Below are 21,233 nucleotides of genomic sequence, written 5' to 3'. Positions count from 1 at the left end.
ATAATTAAAAAAAACAGGCCTGTTACAAATATATATTTAATGTAATTAATTTATTTATTTTTGAGAGAGAGAGAGAGAGAGAGAGAGAGAGAGACAAGCAGGGCTCACCTGAAGCATGGCTTGAACTCACCTGAAGTGGGGCTTGAGCTCACCTGATACGGGGCTCAAGCTTACCCAATGTGGGGCTGGAACTCACAAACCCTGAGATTATGACCTGAGCCAAAGTCAGATGCTTAACCAATTGAGCCACCTAGGTGCCCACAAATATGTTTTTTAAATTAAAGTACTTCAGTTATAAAGTAGGAAAGAATGTACACAGATGTTCATTGCACCATTATTCACAATAGCCAAAAGGTGTCCATTCACAGATGAATGCACAAAGTGTGGTATGGATATACAATTGAATATTATTCAGACTTAAAAAGAAAATAAACTCTGACACATCCTACAACGTGGATAAACCTTCAGGACATTATGCTAAGTGAAATAAATCAGTCACAAAAGACAAATACTACATGATTCCACCTCTGTAAGGTATCAAGAGTAGTCACAGAAACAGAAAGTAGAACAGGCTGAGAGAAGGGGGACTGAGGAGTTATTGTTTAATAGGTACAGAGTTTCAGGTTTGAAAGATAAAAATGTTCTGGAGATTGGTTGCACAATATTGTGAATATAATTAACATTATTGAACTGTACACTTAAAAATGGTTAATATGGTAAATTTTATGTTATGTGTGTTTTACCATTTTTACAAATTAAAAGTGGGCAAAGGATATAAATGAGATAGTTACAATGATAAGGTATATTTATCCATGAAAACTATATGAAAAAAATTTTTAACCTCTCTTAGTAATAAAAGGTAACAATTTAAAATCAAGCATTCTGTGTCTCCCTCTCTCTCTTCCCCTCCCCTACTCACACTCTGTCTCTCTCTCAAAAATATTTTAAAAATTAAAAAAAATAAAAAAATAAAATTAATTATACCTCAATAACAAAGAAGGGGGGAAAAAGCACTTAAAGACTGCTAAGGGCCAGTGCTGGGGTGGAGGTGGGAAAACTTGCCCTCATATGCTGTCAATAGGAGTATCAGTGGTACAAATATTTGGCAGTATGATCCAAAATGAAAATGTACATACTCTCTAGAGGACCCAGGAATTCTTCCAGAAATGTATCCAGAGAGAGAAAGAGAGAGACAGAATGCTATTTCATCACAGCAAAACAACTGGAAATAATTCAACTGTACATTGAAATATATATAGGCCACTGATTAGAAAGATGGCCCTCAGGACAGAACAGTATGCAACCACTAAACTTAATTTTCAAATAATTTGTAATTACACGGGAGAAAGCTTCTGACAAAATATTAAGTGTAAAATAAAAGATATACAAATTTCTTCATAATTTAACCACAAATATGTAAAATAAACACTTTTATGTGAACTTGTAGAAAGATTAAAATAAACCAAAAAAATAAAATAAACCAAAATTTATCTGAGGTAAACAGAATGTGAATCAATTTTATTTTCTTCTTTATATTTCCTACATTTTGTTTTCTACAAGTATATATTTCCTGTAAGTATGTATTTTCTACCATATATTTTCCACCAAGGTACAAAATACAAAAGTATAGGGAGAGAGGTGCAGGTCAATCATCTAATCATCCTTTCTTTTAACAGGTATCTACTGAGTACCTACTAAAGTCATACACTGGGCTAGGGGCTCTAGGAAAACAACAGTGAGTAAAATCCATATGGTCCTGCTCTACTGAAGTTTTCAATCTAGTTGGGGAGACATATGTTAAGTAAACGATCACACAGAGGCATTTGGTGCTATGATAGCCTTAAAAGGGAGTCTAAGAAATTTGGTCTGTATCCTAAGAGCAAAATAGGAAGTGACCTGAACTGAAATGTACTGTAGAAAGAACATTTTGGCTGCAGCATGGGTGAACAAACTAGAGAGGAAGAGAAGATGCAGAGAGACCAACTAAAATGATCTTATGTACCTGCAAGCAAAATGGTGGCAGCTTGGCCTAGAGGTAGAGACATGAATATCATCAAGATATGTCAAAGAGAAAATTGATAGTACTTGCATGTGCATCAAACATGGGGAATGGAAGGGAAGTGGTCTGTGCACATGGAAGGATGGAGATTCAATTCTGGAGGCAGGAAATGCAGGAAAAGGACAAGGTTTTGGGAGTGGGCTGAAGAAGATAAGTTAGGTTTTTGGTTTTTTTTTTTTTCAACGTTTATTTATTTTTGGGACAGAGAGAGACAGAGCATGAACGGGGGAGGGGCAGAGAGAGAGGGAGACACAGAATCTGAAGCAGGCTCCAGGCTGTCAGCACAGAGCCTGACGCGGGGCCCGAACTCACGGACCACGAGATCGTGACCTGGCTGAAGTCGGATGCTTAACCGACTGCGCCACCCAGGCACCCCAAAGATAAGTTAGGTTTAAGACAGGCTGAGTTGAGAGACTTTGCACTGCTCAGAACGCTATCAGATATTTGCTTCTGTAGGTCAGAGAACAGGGCAGGGCTAGAAATATAAATTTAAGAATCACTGGCATATATAGTCACTAAACTGTGAATGTGAGTAAGATAGCAAAGAAAGGGGGAGGGAGAGGGAGACAGAGAGACAGAGAGAGAGAGAGAATGAGAGGGAACAAGAGAGGAGAGAGACAGAGAGAGACAGAGAAAGAGAGAATGAGAGGGAACAAGAGAGGAGAGAGACAGAATAGTTAGCAACAGGTCTGCTATGAGGCTTTAAAAGAACTGTAACATTTCAGGGCCAGGTTATGGAAGAGGAGTTTCCAAGGGTGACAGAAAAGCCAGCTAGCTGGGTAGGAAGGAGGAGTGTAGCATCACAGAAATGAGAAGAATGTTTCAAGAGTTTATGGAGGACAAATATATATGGAGCTCCTACCATGTATAAGGCTTTGTGCAATTGACAGTGATGTTCCAAATATGTGTCTGAGGCTACAGGCTTTATTATAAACACCTTTTTTTTAATGTTTATTTTTGAGAGAGACAGAGAGACAGAGCATGAGTGGGAGAAGGGCAGAGAAAGAGAGGGAGACCCAGAATCTGAAACGGGATCCAGGCTCTGAGCTTTCAGCTCAGAGCCTGACTTGGGACTTAAAGTCGAAAACCACGAGATCATGACCTAGGCTGAAGTCAGACGCTTTACCGACTGAGCCACCCAAGTACCCTTATCATAACCACCTCTAAAGCTAAGCCTGGATTCAAAGTTTTTTCTCAGTCCAAACAGCACTCATTTCTCTCACCATTCCCAAATCCACTTGAACATGCAAGGTCACCATTTTTAGAAGTTCTATATTTTTAGGTTAAAAGAAAATAAATTTCTCCTCAACCATAACAGAAATATTCAGATTACTCCTCTCTAGTATCTCTAGAAAATGGCCCAGTAAACTGAATTATTGTAAGCATCACAGAATTATTGTAAGCATCAAGTTCAATTAAATATATATAAAAGCACCTTTCTCTGGCACTTTACAATTGTAGGCATTTAAAAAACATGTTTCACAGCATTAGCACTCTGTTGAGCTAGTGTGTAACAAAGCTTTATTCAGCTGAATACACATATTAGAGTATTTTAAAATGAAGAAGCTAAAATTTATTATGTACTTTTTCTGTGCTAAAGACTTTATATTTGTTAATTTGATCTTTCCAATAACCCCAGGAAATATTACTTTCCACCTGAAGGAGATGAAACTGAGTAACTTGCTGCAAGTCTCACAGATGGTAATTTCCTGAGATGTGATAGAAACTCAAATTTGTACGACTCCAAAGCTCATGCTCATTTGTCCATAGCAATGCCTCTCAAACTTTTTCATCAAGTGACCACAAATTGCAAAGGAAAAAACACCCATATTCCCAGGAGGCTTTGGATGATTACAGAGGTATCCAGTTTGAACTGGATCTTTCTTCTTATATTTATCCGAAAATTTATGTTTGCATATTACTTTACAATATATTGGTTTATTTAATGTGTTTTAAGTAGCTTACCAGTTAAATCATTCAATTCTTCCCTCTCAAAAAAAAAAAAATTTTTTTTTTTTTGAGACTCTGACAGCATAGGAAGGTACATAAAAATCTCATAGCTTTGTTTAGTTCCTAGTGCCTGGCCTCATAAACCTGGATCCTACTTTGAAAGCCTAACTATAGAGCAAAATGCATTAAAGAAATCTTAAACATTTTCTGACAATAATTATAGGCAACTCAAGGGTCAAAATAAGATATTAATAACGCTTAATTGTAGGACTACAAATAGAGTCTACTTTTAACTCTCCACTGTCAATGAAACTAAGTTCTAAACACGACCGATTCCACTGAGTTTGAGCAAACTAACTGAAGGACTAACCCTGAATATGTTAACACCACCTCTTCTTCACCCAAGACTGGTTGCTTTATAATCATGAATTCTCCTTACGTTTATGCAATGCCCACTGTGTGCCCAGATGTGACTCATACTAGTAGCACTGAGTGGCAAACAAGCCTTATTTTGATTTGTCCTACCAGACTTTCCCCGCCTTACCAAATGGGGGACAAACACTTCTTCCTTTCTACTTCCCAACCCCCACCCCAAGATGGGCTCACAATTTGGAGGTAGTTCAGGGTAGAAGAAAGGGTACTAGGTTTTAATTTTTGTTTCAAGAAAACTGTCTAAGCTTCTATGTCCTTGTTTTACACCTCGTGGTATGATTGTGAGCACTTAAAATGTGTGGGATTTGCTAAAGTGCTCAACGTGTTTCCTTCCTTAGATCTTAAGTAGTTAGGGAGCTCTGATTTGAAATATTTAGGCAGTTCCTTTAAGCTAGGGGAAAAAAAAATCAAGGCTAAGAATCTTACCAAAAGGTAGTGAACGAGTTACTCCCCTAAAGAAATCATACTCACCTAGCCAAGGAAAGACTGCGTAAACCACCTTCCAAACCGCCTCAATTCCCTCAAAGTTCTCTTTCAGAATCGGGCCCTTCTCAACTCTGTACCAGAGTAGGAGATCTTGCGTAGCCCAACTATTTCCTCTTAAGAACGGGGAGCCCAGCCCACCACAGGGACATTACTTGCTTACTTTTCCAGCTACTTCTTAAGCCAGGTAGGCGCTGAACCAACGGTCTCGAAAACCACCATGCTTCACACTGGACTCGCGGAGAAAGCGTGGGTGTGTGCGGGGATTGGGCGCCCAGTGCTCCCCGCGGCGTTGGGGGGCTGGCCCACAATCCCTCGCGCAGGCGAGGGCCGGAAAGGAGAAGGGGGAAGGCAAGGGGGACACCCGACAAGAAAAGCCAAGAAAGTGGAACCCTATAATGGAAACACCGATTAATCCTTATATGGCCATTCTATATCCCAAACCGGTAACTAGCCAGGGTGTGCGTTACCCCCATTCAGGGAGCTCATTCCTATTAATAACTCTGAGGTTTCCACTCAAGCGGCAGGGCTGAGGTGAGATGTCGTGTGTAGGGCCTGGTCTCTGTCTTGCGGTCTTCATCCATCTTTTTACTGTCAGGATGTGCATTTTATGGGAAAACCTTACATGATGGGATTTGGAAGAACCATGACTAAAATGGTGCGGGTGCTTGAAAACCTGGCATTCCTCCTCAGTAAGGCCAAGTCCTAGGCCTCGAGCAGTCAGGCCGCAGATCCCGCCCCTTCCGCTTACGCGTGACGTCACACGGCGCGGGCCGGCGCGAGCGTGCGGCGCTGTGGCAGGGGTTTAGCAACTTTGGGTTGGCGCCGCTGCGCGCGTGGGTGTCGGGCTTTGAAATGCAGCGGGATTTAGTGAGTTTCCCGCTGTCCCCAGCGGTGCGGGTGAAGCTGGTGTCTGCAGGTTTCCAGACTGCTGAGGAACTCCTAGAGATGAAACCATCCGAGCTCAGCAAAGGTAATGACTCCTGATGGCAAGTTGAGGTACACGGACCCCCGTCTGTGCCGCCTCCATCTCGGTTCTTCCGCCTTCAGGCTTCAGCCCAGTGTCCGTCAGTTTCCTCCGCCCAACGCTGCGTTTGTAAGGTGAAACCGCTCCTTGACTCCAGTTAAACATGGTTTGAACGGTTAGAACTGTGGCCTTGAAAACATTTACTCATAATCTCATTTATTACTCAAGAAGAGCCCTTTTAACGTGGATTATTATGTACAATATGTTGATGAAGGAACAGATGCTTGAGAGGTTAAGTAACTTTTTATGATAACTGGGCTAGGATATCGTGGAGCCAGGATTGGTACCCAGACAGCTTATCTAGTTTTCGCTGTTCCAAAATCCAAGGGGCAAGGGATTACATTTGAGAAATGGAGGATTCGTGAGAGGATTTGAGACACTGAGCGAGAAAGGGAGCAGAATCCCCAGAACCTGGAGAAAGCAATACAAAGAAGACATTGCCTCTTTTATGTCATTCACTGGAAAACAAAACAAAACGCCCCCCCCCCAAACCTCTTATTCCAGAACACTGTAAATGATACATTGGTGGGAACCACTGTCATGAGGTATACAAAAATGAAGCTGTATGCTGTCAGTCCCACTCCACATGCTATATTGTGGTGTGCTCAGAACTGTCCTCTGAAGATAGAACAAAATTTTAAATCCTGGCCCTCAACAATGGAAAATAAGGAAGTTTCAACTTGTCATTCAAGAATAAATGTAGACCCAAGTTAACTTTTAAATTTAAGCTGCACATTGCCTCCCAAATTTTAATGGGCTCTTTCAATATATTGATTTTACAAAAAAGAAATGAGAGAATCTGCATGATAATAGCTAACAGTTATTGAGCATTTTGGATGGCTTCTGTATTCTATCAAACTTTTCAACATGTATTGTGTTATTCCCGTTTCACAAAAGAAAAAATCTGATGGGGCGCCTGGGTGGCTCAGTCAGTTGAGCGTCCAACTTTGGCTCAGGTCATGATCTTGCAGTTGGTGAGTTCGAGCCCCGCGTCGGGCTCTGTGCTGACAGCTCAGAGCCTGGAGCCTGCTTCAGATTCTGTGTCTCCCTCTCTCTCCGCCCCACCCCTGCTTGTGCTCTGTCTCTGTCTTTCAAAAATGAATAAACATAAAAAAAAAAAATTTAAGAGCCTTTTACAAAAGAAAAAATCTGAGGCAAAAAAAGTAACTTGCCCATACTAAGTAACTACATAGTAAGTGGTTCAGTCAGGGTTTACAAACCCAAGAAAGCTGACTCCAGAGTTTAGACTCTTTAGTTGAGCATGATTTTCATTTCCTTATCACCATTGTTGTCTTTTGTTAGCACCAAATTTACATTCATATCCTAACTAAATCAAGCACTGACATATCAAATTCATAAGTGATGTCACCTTCACCATTATTTCTTTCATTAGCAGCTTGTTTTTGCTTTTTTAATGTTTATTCCTTTAAAAAAAATTTTTTTAATGTTTATTTTTGATAGAGAGAGAGAGTGCAAGCAGGGGAGGGGCAGAGAGAAAGAGACAAGAGTGTGAGCAGGGGAGGGGCAGAGAGAGCTGTCAGTGCAGAGCCCGATGCGGGGCTTGAACTCATGAACCGTGAGACCATGACCTGTGCCAAAGTCGGAAGCTTAACTGCCTGAGCCACACAGGTGCCCCTGTTTATTCCTTTTTGAGAGAGAGACCATGAGCAAAGGAGCAGAGAGGAAGAGAGAGAGAGAAAAAGAGAAGGACAGAGGATCCAAAGCGGGCTCCACAGTGACAGCAGTGAGCCCGATGTCGGGCTTGAACTCACAAGGCATGAGATCATGACGTCAGCTGAAATCTGGTGCTTAACTGACTGAGCCACCCAGATGCCCCAGCAGCTTCTTTTGTAATTGCCATTTCCTTAAGCCATATTGTCTGATAGGAATGAAATTGTGTAGATAAGGAAGCATGAGTGTATTGTTTAAAATATTTGTGCATTAAAATTATTCTCAGTAAATAATTTTGAAGTGATATATGAATTTTTCATGACAGTGTTTCCATAAAAATTTTTATTATGAATAATACATGCACATATATTTCTTTTTTTTTCAATTTTTTTTCTTTAATGTTTATTTATTCTTGAGACAGAGACAGAGCCTGAACAGGGGAGGGTCAGAGAGAGAGGGAGACAGAATCTGAAACAGGCTCCAGGCTCTGAGCTGTCAGCACAGAGCCTGACGTGGGGCTCGAACCCATGAACTGTGAGATCATGACCTGAGCCAAAGTCCGACGCCCAACCGACTGAGCCACCCAGGCACCCAATGCACATATACTTCTTAAAGTTAAATCTTGTTTTAGGCAGTTGGAGGCCATTTTGTTCTCTTCTGAAAATAATTTAGATACCTTATTAGAGCAAGATAACTATGACTTCATGGGACCAAAAGGGACTGTGGGTACATTTTTATTTCTACCTCTAGATACTCTTGTAAGTATTCAGATGCTTTAAAGGTTTAGGTTTCTGAATTCTATTTTTGAGGTAATAAGTAAATCATAAAGTATGTAAAGAGTAAAAAATACAGATACTTGCCTTTATTAACTTGAAAAATTCAATAGTTAGTGGAATGTTATGTTTTTATGTTTCTTTACTCTTGGCATCCCTCTTATTATGTAAAATTAGAATTAATGAAGACAATCCAATAACACGTTAGACTTTTAAATTTCTAAAATCAGGGTGTTTTGGTTTTTTTTTTCCTTATTTTACTTTCAGAAGTTGGGATATCTAAAGAGGAAGCATTAGAAACTCTGCAAATTATAAGAAGAGAATGTCTCACGAATAAACCAAGATATGCTGCTGTAGCTGAGTCAGGCAAGAAGTGTACAGCACTGGAACTTCTTGAGCAGGAGCATACCCAGAGCTTCATAATTACCTTCTGTTCAGCACTAGATAATATTCTTGGGGGTGGAATACCCTTAACCAAAACAACAGAAATTTGTGGAGTACCAGGTGTTGGAAAAACACAATTATGGTAAAGTTAAATGTTCCCCTCTTAAGGGTAGGCTTAATAACATTTTATGTAAGTAATAGAATATGGTGCTGTGGTTCTATATTCAGGAGACCAAAAATGACTCTTAATTTTGACCAAAATTTTAGACCAAAAATGTGCTCTTAATTTTGTGTGTGTGTGTGTGTGTGTGTACATGCATCAGACAAAAATCAATTTGCCATTTGTGTTACATCAGCACCCCATTTTGATAAATTGATATGGATTATTTTGACATCCAAAAACGTTTCTTTTGCAGCATTGTAATGTGTTCATTAGGGTAAATAGGCAGTCTTCTATTTTATTATATAATTAATTCCTGGGAGTATATTTGAAAGTCAAATATTTGAAAGTACATTTATGTATAAGAAAGGGTTTCCTTCCCAGAGGCCTAAAAACCACGAAAAAATCCTTAGTCATGGTTTTATGAGTACACCCCCTGCCCCACTAATCCAGATATCAATTGATATACATATATTTGGAGCAGAGAGCTGGCCACATCTGTAGCCTAATGGTGGTACCTAATGGATGGTGATGTGGCATTGAAAACCATTGCCTTAGAGGATTATGATTATGATGATGATTATGATTTGGTCATTCAGCTTTCTCTTGACAGTATGCAGTTGGCAGTAGATGTGCAGATACCAGAATGTTTTGGAGGAGTGGAAGGTGAAGCAGTTTTTATTGATACTGAAGGAAGTTTTATGGTTGATAGAGTGGTAGACCTTGCTACTGCCTGCATTCAGCACCTTCACCTTATAGCAGAAGCACATATGGGAGAGGGTAAGTTAGCAAGTGATCCTCTTTCTTCTGTATAATAAAAGTAATTTTCAATTGTACCTTTCAGGCCTCAGCAAGAAACCATTTAGAATGAAGCTTAATGACTTGACAGTGTCCTAGTGTTCAACCTTCAGATCTCTTTTACAGAATTAGAAATGCCACAACCTAGACTGGCTTTTTCTTTTCCTTTTATGACCCTTGCTTCTGGGCCACATAACTTGTGTGTGTTTCAGTGTATGATTTCAAATCATCATGCTCTGACCTGCCAGGTGTAAATTAATGTTGTTGGACACTTAACGTAAGTAAATGTTGTCCCAGTGCATTCAGTATATTCAATGCATTCAGTTTATATTGACTGCCATACTGGCTTTTTTAATAAACCAAAGGTAGCTTTGAAAAACCATGTTGGAAATGTTTGGAATATTAAGCTGATTGACTTTAGGGGGCTCTGAGTAGAATGTAATTGACTTCATGGCTGTTTAATTGTATCATTAAAGTGTTTGGGAAGTTTTTTTTAAGCTTGTGATGTAGAAAGAGTGTTTGATTTTTTAAAAAACATTTAAAGATGGGATACCTGGGTGGTTCAGTCCGTTAAGCATCTGACTTTTTAAAAATATTTATTTATTTATTTATTTATTTATTTATTTATTTATTTAGAGGGAGAGAGAGAGAGAGATTGAGAGAGAGAAAGCGTGAGCAGGGGAGAGGCAGAGACAGAGACAGAATCCCAAGCAGGCTCCATCTCACCAACTGTGAGATCATGACCTGAGCTGAAATCAAGAGTTGGTCGCTTAACCAGCTGAGCCACCCAGGCACCCCTTAATTTGCAGTCATATGAAAAAAACAAAGAGAAATTCCGTTATGTTACTTCTATTCAATGAAAGTAATAACTAGAAATACGAAAAGGCAGGCATTAAGACTGTAGTTGTATATGTGTATAAACAGTTTCTCAATAGCCTAGTATGTAAGGAAACAGTGGAGAAGGTGAAAATAAGAGGCCAGGAATTATGCAATGATAGTTTATAGTAATTTTGTTACAATTTTGTTATCTTTCAATTCAAGTGGAGAGTTGGTTATTCGCGGTGAAGCATTTTGTTTTTCAAAGGTATTGTTTTCCTACTATCACCAATATATCAAAACAAATAAAACTAATTATTTTAAGATTGTTTTGTTTATTTTAGAGCACCCAAAAGCTTTGGAGGATTTCACTCTTGAAAATATTCTTTCCCATATTTACTATTTTCGTTGTCGTGACTACACAGAGCTATTGGCACAAGTTTATCTCCTCCCAGACTTCCTTTCAGAACACTCAAAGGTATGGCTCAAACTATTGAAATATAGTTAACCTTTGGAGTATCTTTGGAGGTGTTTGAGTAACATGAAAAATAAGTAAATAGTATAGTGGCATAAGCCCATTCAAAAATCTCTTCCTTGTTCTACAGTTTATTTGTATTTTCATATATTTAGCATATATATATTTTATGCCCAAAGTAAGAAATTGAAATAATATAGAAAGAGGTTCTGCCTCCAGTAATGGTGGAATAGTTTCTAACAAACTCTGTAGAAAGGTATAAAATGGAAAATAAAGCTACCCTTCTATTGTTTCCTAATACCTCTCCCTAAAGTTGACCACTATTGTTTTTTGTGTCTTCCCAAAAAATTTATATATTTTGCAGTATTTTAATATTTGTTAATGGGATAAGACTGTAATATGGTTCTGCACCTTCCATTTTGGTTGAGAGTTTTGCCTATCTTTCTATATCACCACATGTGGATAGACCTCATTCTTTTTGTAGCTACATATTATTTCATTTTAAGAAGGTGCTTTTTGCTCTTGGTGGGAACATAAAATGATACAATTGCCTCAGAAAACAGTATGGCAATTCCTCAAAAATTGAAAATAGAATTACCATATGACCCAGCAATTCCACTTCTGTGTATATAACCAAAAGGATTGAAAGCAGGGTCTTGAAGAGATATTTATACACCTGTGTCCATAGCAACAATATTAATATTACCTAAAACATGGTAGCAACCCAAGTGTCCATTGATGGATGAATAGATCAGCAAAATGTGGTATATACATACAATCTAATTTTGACATATGCTACAACTTGGATGAATCTTGTGGACGTTATGTTGAAATGTTGATTTTGTTGGTGAAATAAGCCAGTCACAAAAAAAAAAAGATATGCTGTATTCTACTTATATGTGGTGTCAAGAGTAGTCAAACTCATGGAGACATAAAGTAGAATGGTAGTTATTAGGGCCTAGGGGGAGGAGGAGAATGGGCAGTTATTGTTTAATGGGTATAGAGTTTCAGTTTTACAAGACGAATATTTGTATTTTACTATATAAAAAAAATTGGGGAAAAATTAAGTACCTTAATTTATTTAACCAATCCTATTATTGGTGATCTTTTAGATGCTATTATTAATAATTGTTTGAAGATAATCCTTATACATACCATCTTGGGATACATTTGTAAGTATGTTTATAGGATAAATTCTAAGTATTAGAATTACATTAAAGAGTATACGCATATTTAATTTTGATAAATATTACGCATGAGAAAGATTCTCTTTGACCAAACTTTAGTCAGCCTCCTCTGAGCCTTCTTTTTCAATAGGCCTAACAAGAATCCTACTACCCCTGATGTCTCCTCTTAGTAATTTTCCATTTTCTGACACTCACCCTGTTCTTGGCTATAAATCCCCACTTGTCCTTGTTGTATTTGGGTTTAAACCCAGTCTCTCTCTCCTATTGCAAAACCCCTATTGCAAAATTTTTCAAAAATTTTAAATGTTTATTTTGAGAGAGAGCACAAGTGGGGGAGGGACAGACAGGGGGAGAGAAAGAGTCCTAAGTAGGCTCCACACTGCCAACTCAGAGCAGGGCTCGATCTCAAGACCATGAGATCATGACCTGAGCTGAAACCAAGAGTGAGATACTTAACTGATCGAGCCACCCAGGCGCCACCCTGTTGATATCTTCTTGAATAAATTCTTCATTACTGTTTTAACAAGCGTCAGAATAACTTTTTTAGTTAAAAAAAATTTTTTTTTTATTCTTAAGAAGACTCCACTCCCAGCATGGAGCCTAACGTGGGGCTTGAATCAAGACCTGAGCTGAGATCAAGTCCGACATTTTATTTTCTGGTGCCCCAGAATTTTTTTTTTTTTTTTTTTTTTTTTTTTTTACACAAATTGCCCTTTAAAAAGGTTGTACCAGTGGATCAAAAAAACAAGACTGAACTATATGTTGACTACAAGAAGCCCACTTTAGGATTGCCTTGCTGGCTTGGTCACTGGAGCTTGTGACTTTTGATCTTGGGGTTGTGCGTTTGAGCCCCATGTTGGGTGTAGAGATTACTTAAAAAAAATAAAATCTTTGGGGCGCCTGGGTGGCGCAGTCGGTTGAGCGTCCGACTTCAGCCAGGTCACGATCTCGCGGTCCGTGAGTTCGAGCCCCGAGTCGGGCTCTGGGCTGATGGCTCAGAGCCTGGAGCCTGTTTCTGATTCTGTGTCTCCCTCTCTCTCTGCCCCTCCCCCGTTCATGCTCTGTCTCTCTCTGTCCCAAAAATAAATAAAAACGTTGAAAAAAAAAAAATTTAAAAAAAAAAATAAAATCTTAAAAAAAACATTTTAGATATAAAGATACTCGTAGATTAAAAGTAAATGATCAGAGAAAGTTCTATCATGCCAACACTAATCAAAAGAAAGCAAGAGTAGCTGTATTTATTTTAGAGAACAGACGTCAAACTAAGGAAAGTTATCAGGGATACAGAGGGACATTACATAATGATAAAACGGTCAGTTCCCCAGAAAGACATAACAGTTTCTAACATGTATGTGTCTGACAACAGAACATCAAACTACATGAGGCAAAAACTGATAGAAGTGCAAGGAGAAATAGATGACTTCACTATTATATTTGGAGACTTCAGCACCTCCTAGAAATGGATGGAAAACCAGTAAAGACATAGATGAACTCAATAACACCATCAGTCAATTGAATATAGTGGATATCCGTAGACTACTTCAACAACAGCAGAATACATGTTCTTCTCAGTTCATGTGGAACTTTCACCAAAATAGACATTTTCATAATCTATTACATTTCCTGCCTATTCTTCTAAGGGCCCGTTTATCTTTCCTGTAAATATCCTTTCTCCATTCTGTGAATTTTCTTTTCACTTTCTTGATAGTGCCTTTTTTTTTTTTTAAGTTTATTTTTATTTTTTTGAGGGAAAGAGACAGCAGGGGCGGGGGGTGGCAGAGAGAGAGAGGGAGAGAGACAATCCCAAGCAGACTCCACACTGTCAGCACGGAGCCTGACACAGGGCTCAGTCCTGCGTACCTTGAGATTGTGACCAGAGAGAAATCAAGAGTCGGACACTCAACTGACTGAGCCACCCGGGTGTCCCTTGATAGTGCTCTTTGATACACAAAAGTGTTAAATTTTGGTGAAGTCCAATTATTTATTAGTTGTTGTTAGGTTTTTGGTGTCATGTATAAGAATCTATTGCCAAATCGATGATCATGAAAATTTACTTCTCTAAGTAGGGGAGGAAGAAGTTTTCTTCAACCCTCTGAAAGTCCATGGATGGATCTGAAAAAAACGACAAAGGCAGCATAACAGGAGAAAAGCACACAAATTTTACTGAATTTTTATGTGTACATGGCAGCCTTCTACAAGACAACCCAAAGAAATGACCAGAACAAGAAACTTTTATACCTTTTAGGCAAAAACATGTAAATATGTGAAGAATTGATGAAGGGATTTGGGCTAGAGGTGGTAATTTGTGAAGAAATAATTTTGAAAATAAGAATTAGTTTAACAGGGGCACCTGGGTGGTTCAGTCTGTTGAGCATCTGACTTTAGCTCAGGTCATGATCTCAAGGTTCATGAGTTTGAGTCCCACATCAGGCTCACTGTTGTCAGTGCAGAGCCCCCTTCAGATCCTCTGTTCCCCCCACACACCCTTCCCCCACTCACGTTCGTTCTCTCTCTCTCCCTCCCTCCCTCCCTCCCTCAGAAATGAAATAAACATTAAAAAAATTAGTTTAACAAGGTTTGTTTATATGCCTTCTCAGCCCTAAATACCCTGTGTCTGGTGATAAGGGCATCTCCTTTTCTTCTGATACCTTTCATACAGGAGATTTATCTCCTTTCAGGGAAGAAGGGAGAGAGTAGGAGGTCAAAGTGACCTTCCTGCTTCTGTTTGACCTTCCTGCTTCTGCTTCCTGCTTCTGTTTTCTCAAACTTCAATTTAAGATATTCAGTATGCCAAGGTGCCAAATTTGGGGGTAGCATGCCTGAAATACAGGTTGATCTATAAATATACATTAGACCAGTTAATGCCATGCAACACGTAATAGAAGATACAAAAAGGGGAAATAGGGGCCCCTGGCTGGCTCAGTTGGTGGAGCATGTGACTTTTAACCTTGGGGTCATGAGTTTGAGCCCCATGTTGGATGTAGAGATTACTTATTTATTTTTCATTTTTATTTATTTTGAGAGAGCAAGCACACACGCAAGCGGTAGAGAAGCAGAGAGAGAGGGAGAGCAAGAATCTCAAGCAGGCTCTGCACTGTCAGCACAGAGTCCAATGCAGGGCTCCACCTGGCAAATGTGAGATCATGACCTGAGCTGAAATCAAGAGTTGGATGCTTAGGGGCGCCTGGGTGGCGCAGTCGGTTAAGCATCCGACTTCAGCCAGGTCACGATCTCGCGGTCCGGGAGTTCGAGCCCCGCGTCAGGCTCTGGGCTGATGGCTCAGAGCCTGGAGCCTGTTTCTGATTCTGTGTCTCCCTCTCTCTCTGCCCCTCCCCCGTTCATGCTCTGTCTCTCTCTGTCCCAAAAATAAATAAACGTTGAAAAAAAAAATTAAAAAAAAAAAAAAAAAAGAGTTGGATGCTTAACTGACTGAGCCACCCAGGTGCCCGTAGAGATTACTTAAAAAAAAAAAAAAAGTGTGTTGTTTAATTTCCACATATCTGTGAATTTTCCAAATTTCTTTCTGATGTTGGTTTCTTTTTTTTTTTAATTGTTTTTTAATGTTTATTTATTTTTGAGAGAGAGGGAGACAGAGCATGAGCGGGGGAGAGGCAGACACACACACACACACACACACACACACACACACACACAGACTCAGAAGCAGGCTCCAGGCTCTGAGCTGTCAGCACAGAGCCCGATGTGGGGCTTGAACCCAATGAGCTGTGAGATCATGACTTGAGCCGAAGTCAGGCACTAGTTGACTGAGCCACCCAGGCACCCCTGATGCTGGTTTCTAATTCCATTCCATTCTGGTTAGAGAAGGTAACTTTATGTGATTCCATCTTTCTATATTTATTGAGACTTATTTTGTGACCCAGCATCCAGGTCTATCCAGGAGAATGTTCCATGTGCATTTTAGAAGAATGTGTATTCATTCTGCTGTTTGAATGGAACGTTTTATATATATTTATATGTTCATTTTAGTTGGCTTCTAGTGTTAGGTTTTTTCTTTCCTTGTTTATCTTTTGTCCAGTTCTCTCCATCACTGAATGTAGGGTGTTGAAATCTCCAATTGTTATTGTAGAATTGTCTCATTTCTTTCTTTAGTTTTGTCAGTTTTTGCTTTAGATATTTTAAGGTTCTGTTGTTAGCCCTATTGTGTATATGTATTGATGATTGTTTCTTTTTTTTTTTTTTTAATTTTTTTTTTTCAACGTTTATTTATTTTTGGGACAGAGAGAGACAGAGTATGAACGGGGGAGGGGCAGAGAGAGAGGGAGACACAGAATCGGAAACAGGCTCCAGGCTCTGGGCCATCAGCCCAGAGCCTGATGCGGGGCTCGAACTCACGGACCGTGAGATCGTGACCTGGCTGAAGTCGGACACTTAACCGACTGCGCCACCCAGGCGCCCCATGATTGTTTCTTTCTTTAAAAAAGTAGGTCAGTTTTTCTTTATTGGTAAGCAGGCAGGTGGTAGGCAAGTCAGGATGCTGGGGAGCAGCTGAGGAGAGGGTTCTGCAGTTGCCATCACAGTATATAATTGCTATATCTTCTTGATGAATTGACTCTTTTATTATTATACAATTATTTTATGTAAATTATTATTTATCATTATTCTTCTTTGTCTCTTGTAACAAGTTTTCTCTTAAAGTCTCTTTTGTCTGATATTAGTATAGCTGCTACGGCTCTCTTTTGGTTACTGTTTTCAGGCAATATCTTTTTCTATCCTTCCACTTTTAACTTATATGTATTTTTGAATCTAAAGTGAGTCTTTTGTAGAAAGTCTGTAGTTAGATCATTTTTTTAAAAATCCATCTGCCAATCTGTGCCTAAGTCTCTGACTTAGGGTGGTTCAACTTAAAATTTTTTTTCTTTTACAATGGTACAGAAGTGGTACACATTCAGTAAAAACTACCTCAAATTTTGATCTTTTCTGGGCTGGTGATACTTGGTCCAATACCCTCTTGTGTTGCTGGATAGTGGCAGTGAGCCACAGTTTTCAGTCAGCATACAATCACAAGGGTAAACAACCAATACGCTTACAACCATTCTATACCCATATTACCATTCTGTTTTTCAATTTCAATGTAGTATTCAGTAAATTATGAGATATTCAGTGCTTTACTGTAAAATAAGCTTTGTGTTAGATAATTTTGGCCAACTGTAGGCTAATATAAGTGTTCTGAGCACATTTAAGGTAGGCTAGACTAAGCTATGATGTTCAGCAAGTTAAGTGTATTAAATGCATTTTTGGCTTAACAGTATTTTCAACTTGGTATAGGTTTATTGGGATGTAACCCCATTGTGAGTTGAGGAACATTTCTATTTTATTTCTCAAATTCTGCATTACTGTCTTCTTTTTTGTTAGATATTTTCCAGTGTACCGTGTTGATTCCCTTCTCATTTTTTTTATCATGTATTTTTTAGTTATTTTCTTAGTTGCTCTGGGGATTATAATTAACATCCTAATTCATAGCAGTCTAGTTTAAATTAATGCCAGATTAGTTGCAACAGTATATAAAAATCTTGCTGCTGTATAGCTCCATTTACCCCCCCTTTATGTTGTCATTGTCACAAATTGCTTCTTTATACATTGCGTGCCCGTCAACATAGAGTTATAATTTTTTTTTTATATTATTTCTATATGGATTTGAGTTTCTGTCTGGTGTTCTTTCATTTTCAGCCAGAAGGACTCTGTATAGTATTTCTTGTAGAATAGATCTAGCAATGAATTCTGTTTATCTGGGAATATCTTAATTTCTGCTTCATTTTTGAAGAATACTTTCGCCAAATTCACAGTTCTTGGTTTGCAGTATTTTTTCTTTCAGCAATTTGTATATGTTATCCTATCACTTTCTGGCCCTTGAGAACCAATGAATGAATGAGTAAATGAATAAATACACACAAACATGCGTGTGTGTGTGTGTGTGTGTGTGTGTGTGTGTGTGTGTGTAAAATCTCATTTTTACCTCTCCATTGGTATGCTGGTAAATGTTTAGTGACTGGCTTTCCAGGAAAGAAAATGTATGCACATATATGCATACATATTTATTATAAAGTTGCTGATATAAAGGATGTATAGTACACCATTTATAAATAATAATAAAATGTAGAATAGTCTTTTTTTTTTTTCAGTTTTATTTATTTAACTAATCTCTACACCCAGTGGAGGGCTCAAACTCATAATCTGGAGATCAGGTGTTGCATGCTTTTCCAACTCAGCCAGGCAGGTTCCCCCAAATGGTACTCTTTATAGTAAATCTGTAGCCAACTAAGTCTTACAGAAAGCTTTCATTGATTTGATTTTTTTATGGAGATTAATTTCACATAATAAAATTCACCATTTAAAAGTGAACAATTCAGGGGCACCTGGGTGGCTCAGTTGGTTGAGCATCCAACTCTTGATTTTGGCTTCAGGTCATGATCCCAGAGTTGTGTGATCGAACCTCGCATTGGGCTCCATGCTGAGCATGGAGCCTGCTTGGGATTCTTTTTCTCTCTCCTTCTGTCTCTCTCCCCTGCTCTTTCTCTCTTTCTAAAAATAAATAAATAAATAAAAATAATAAAAGTGAACAATTCAGTGCAGTTAGGACATTCACAATGTTGTCAACCACTACTTGTATTTAGTTCCAAAACATTTTTACTACCCTAAAAGGAAACTCATTAAAGAGTTGCTCCCTTTCCTCTCCCCCTGCAAAGACCCTGGCAACCACCAATCTGTGTTCTGTCTCTATCGATTTACCTATTTTGGATATTGCATATAAAATGGAATCATATGATACATGATCTTTTTGGTCTGGCTTTTTCACTTAGCATAATAGGTTCAAAGTTCATCTGCTTTGTAGCATGTATCTGTACTTCATTCCTTTTCATGGTGGAGTAATATTCTGTTGTATGTATACACCACAATCTGTTTATCCTTTTATCTGTTGGTGGACATTTGGGCAGTTTCTACCTTTTGATTATTGTAAATTGTGCTGCTATGAACATGTATATCCGTACTTTTTTTTTTTTTTTGTACCAGTTTTCAGTTTTTTGGGGCATATATCTAGAAATGAAATTGCTGGGTCATGTGGTAATACTGTGTTTAAGTTTTTTTTTTTTTAATTTTTATTTTTTTAACGTTTATTTATTTTTGAGACAGAGAGAGACAGAGCATGAACGGGGAAGGGGCAGAGAGAGGGAGACACAGAATCCGAAACAGGCTCCAGGCTCTGAGCGGTCAGCACAGAGCCCCACGCGGGGCTCGAACTCACAGACCGCGAGATCATGACCTGAGCCGAAGTCGGCCGCCCAACCGACTGAGCCACCCAGGCGCCCCCTGTGTTTAATTTTTTGAGGAACCACCGAACTGTTTCTTCATAGTTGCAGAACCATTTTACATTCTTACCACCAACATATGAGGTTTTTCGTTATTTTAATTTTGCTAAACTTATGTATCCTTATCTAACCTATGGAATTGTTTGGCAAAATCACACTACCAATTAGCATTTATTTGATTGCTATCCAGTTCAAAAGAAGTTGCTAACCTCGTGGTGAACAAGTACTATTTTAACATGAATGCTGATTGATATTTTTGCTTATGTTAACAAGTGTGATGAAAATGAAACAACAAAGGCATATTTTTTAAATTGAAGTATAATTAATGTAAAATATCCTGTTAGTTACAGGTGTACATTATAGTATTTTGGTATTTTTACACATTATGAAATAATCCCCACAATATGTCTAGTTACCATCTGTCACCATACACAAAGGTATGTGTGTATGTCTTTATATGTGGGCTGTCTTTCCCTCCTGGAGGTTCTTATCCAGAACTCAGTTCTGTTGCCTCCTGTTTCATTGATGCCTTCTCTCACATCTGGTCTGAGTTAACTTCCCTCTACTTTATCACCTACTTATTCATCATCATTTCATCCAGTGTAGTTTCTTCATAACTCCTAGTATTATCAGAAATTATTCATGTATTTGCTTGCATGTTAATTGTCCTTTACTCCACTAGACCATAAACTCCAAGAGAACAGGGACCTTGTCTCTTGTTCCCCACTGCCTGGAACAGTGACTAACATATAGTAGGTATCAATAAATATTTGCTGAATGAAAGAATGAATACTCTAAATAAAAGATAAAAATGGCTTCCTTACACATGGCTTTATCAAATTGTCTTCTTTAGTGTAATCCTTATTAGATAGAAAAATATATAATCTTACAGGTTTTTAAAACTTGTTTATATTTGGATTAGTTCGCAAATTCTGTTTGTTCTTGGATTTTAGATCTTGGACTATATTGTAACTGTCATGATGAAAATATTTATCATCTATAAGTGAACCTTCTTGATTAGAACTTGAACACAAACCTGTCTCATGCTGAATTCTATATTATAACAGATTCTGTAATGATTAATTGCCTTATAGTATATTTAAAATTAAGGGGAGAAAGTATGCTAAGAATTAGGTTTTGAAGAAGGTATGATAATTTAATATTTGATGATTTTTTTAACCAAAAAATCTTGAAGGTAAAATGACATTGAATCGAAGAATTTGTTTTACTAAGACTTTAGAAGTGCTTTTTATCAGTGTAAAATGCCTCTGTAACGATTGTGTTATAGTGGCAAAGTATAAGAAAATTGTTTCTTTTTCTTTTGTTGAATTACCTTTTTAAATTGATAAATTATCTTTTGTTTTTAAAGTTTATTTATTTTTGAAAGAGAGAGAGCATGCATATGAGAGCATGAGCATGGGGTAGGGGCAGTGAGACCCAGGACTCTGAACTCAATCTTAAGCAGGCTCCACGCTCAGTGTGGGGCTCAGACTTGCAAACCATGAGATTATGACCTGAGCTAAAATCCAGTTGGATACTTAACTGACTGAGCTGCCCAGGTGCCCCAAGTTGATAAATTATCATACCAGAGTACATTTTAACTTTCAATGATTAATGCAGAAAGCATTGGGTGAATAGATTTATAACTCTCCAAAATAAAGCTTTTGGAGAGTTAAAAATAGAAATAGAAGAA

General features: G+C 38.3%; 2 protein-coding genes across 15 annotated transcripts in view; one reads left to right on the top strand and one right to left on the bottom strand.

Moving 5' to 3' along the window:
• Positions 1 to 5,566, bottom strand: part of TEX14 (testis expressed 14, intercellular bridge forming factor) — a 117,954-nt gene extending 112,388 nt beyond the window's left edge. For 2 of the 14 annotated variants that reach the window (XR_007146803.1, XM_047832521.1), the window contains exon 1: positions 5,088 to 5,563. The gene's annotated coding sequence lies outside the window, so the exon portion shown is untranslated. Of the gene's footprint in view, positions 1 to 4,867; positions 4,882 to 5,087 lie in introns of those variants that run through there. The other 12 variants (XM_047832522.1, XM_047832528.1, XR_007146804.1 and 9 more) reach the window with 11 other exon arrangements.
• Positions 5,567 to 5,701: 135 nt separating this feature from the next.
• RAD51C (RAD51 paralog C) overlaps positions 5,702 to 21,233 on the top strand; it is a 38,912-nt gene continuing 23,380 nt past the window's right edge. Inside the window, exons 1-4 of the mRNA XM_047833119.1 lie at positions 5,702 to 5,897; positions 8,663 to 8,921; positions 9,553 to 9,719; positions 10,898 to 11,031. Of these exons, the coding sequence (XP_047689075.1) occupies positions 5,780 to 5,897; positions 8,663 to 8,921; positions 9,553 to 9,719; positions 10,898 to 11,031 (678 nt within the window). The 5' untranslated portion in view covers positions 5,702 to 5,779. The remainder of the gene's footprint in view (positions 5,898 to 8,662; positions 8,922 to 9,552; positions 9,720 to 10,897; positions 11,032 to 21,233) is intronic.

The sequence above is a fragment of the Prionailurus viverrinus genome, chromosome E1 (genome assembly GCF_022837055.1).
Source record: "Prionailurus viverrinus isolate Anna chromosome E1, UM_Priviv_1.0, whole genome shotgun sequence".
Classification (NCBI taxonomy): domain Eukaryota; kingdom Metazoa; phylum Chordata; class Mammalia; order Carnivora; family Felidae; genus Prionailurus; species Prionailurus viverrinus.
This window is presented reverse-complemented; position numbering and strand designations above follow the sequence as displayed.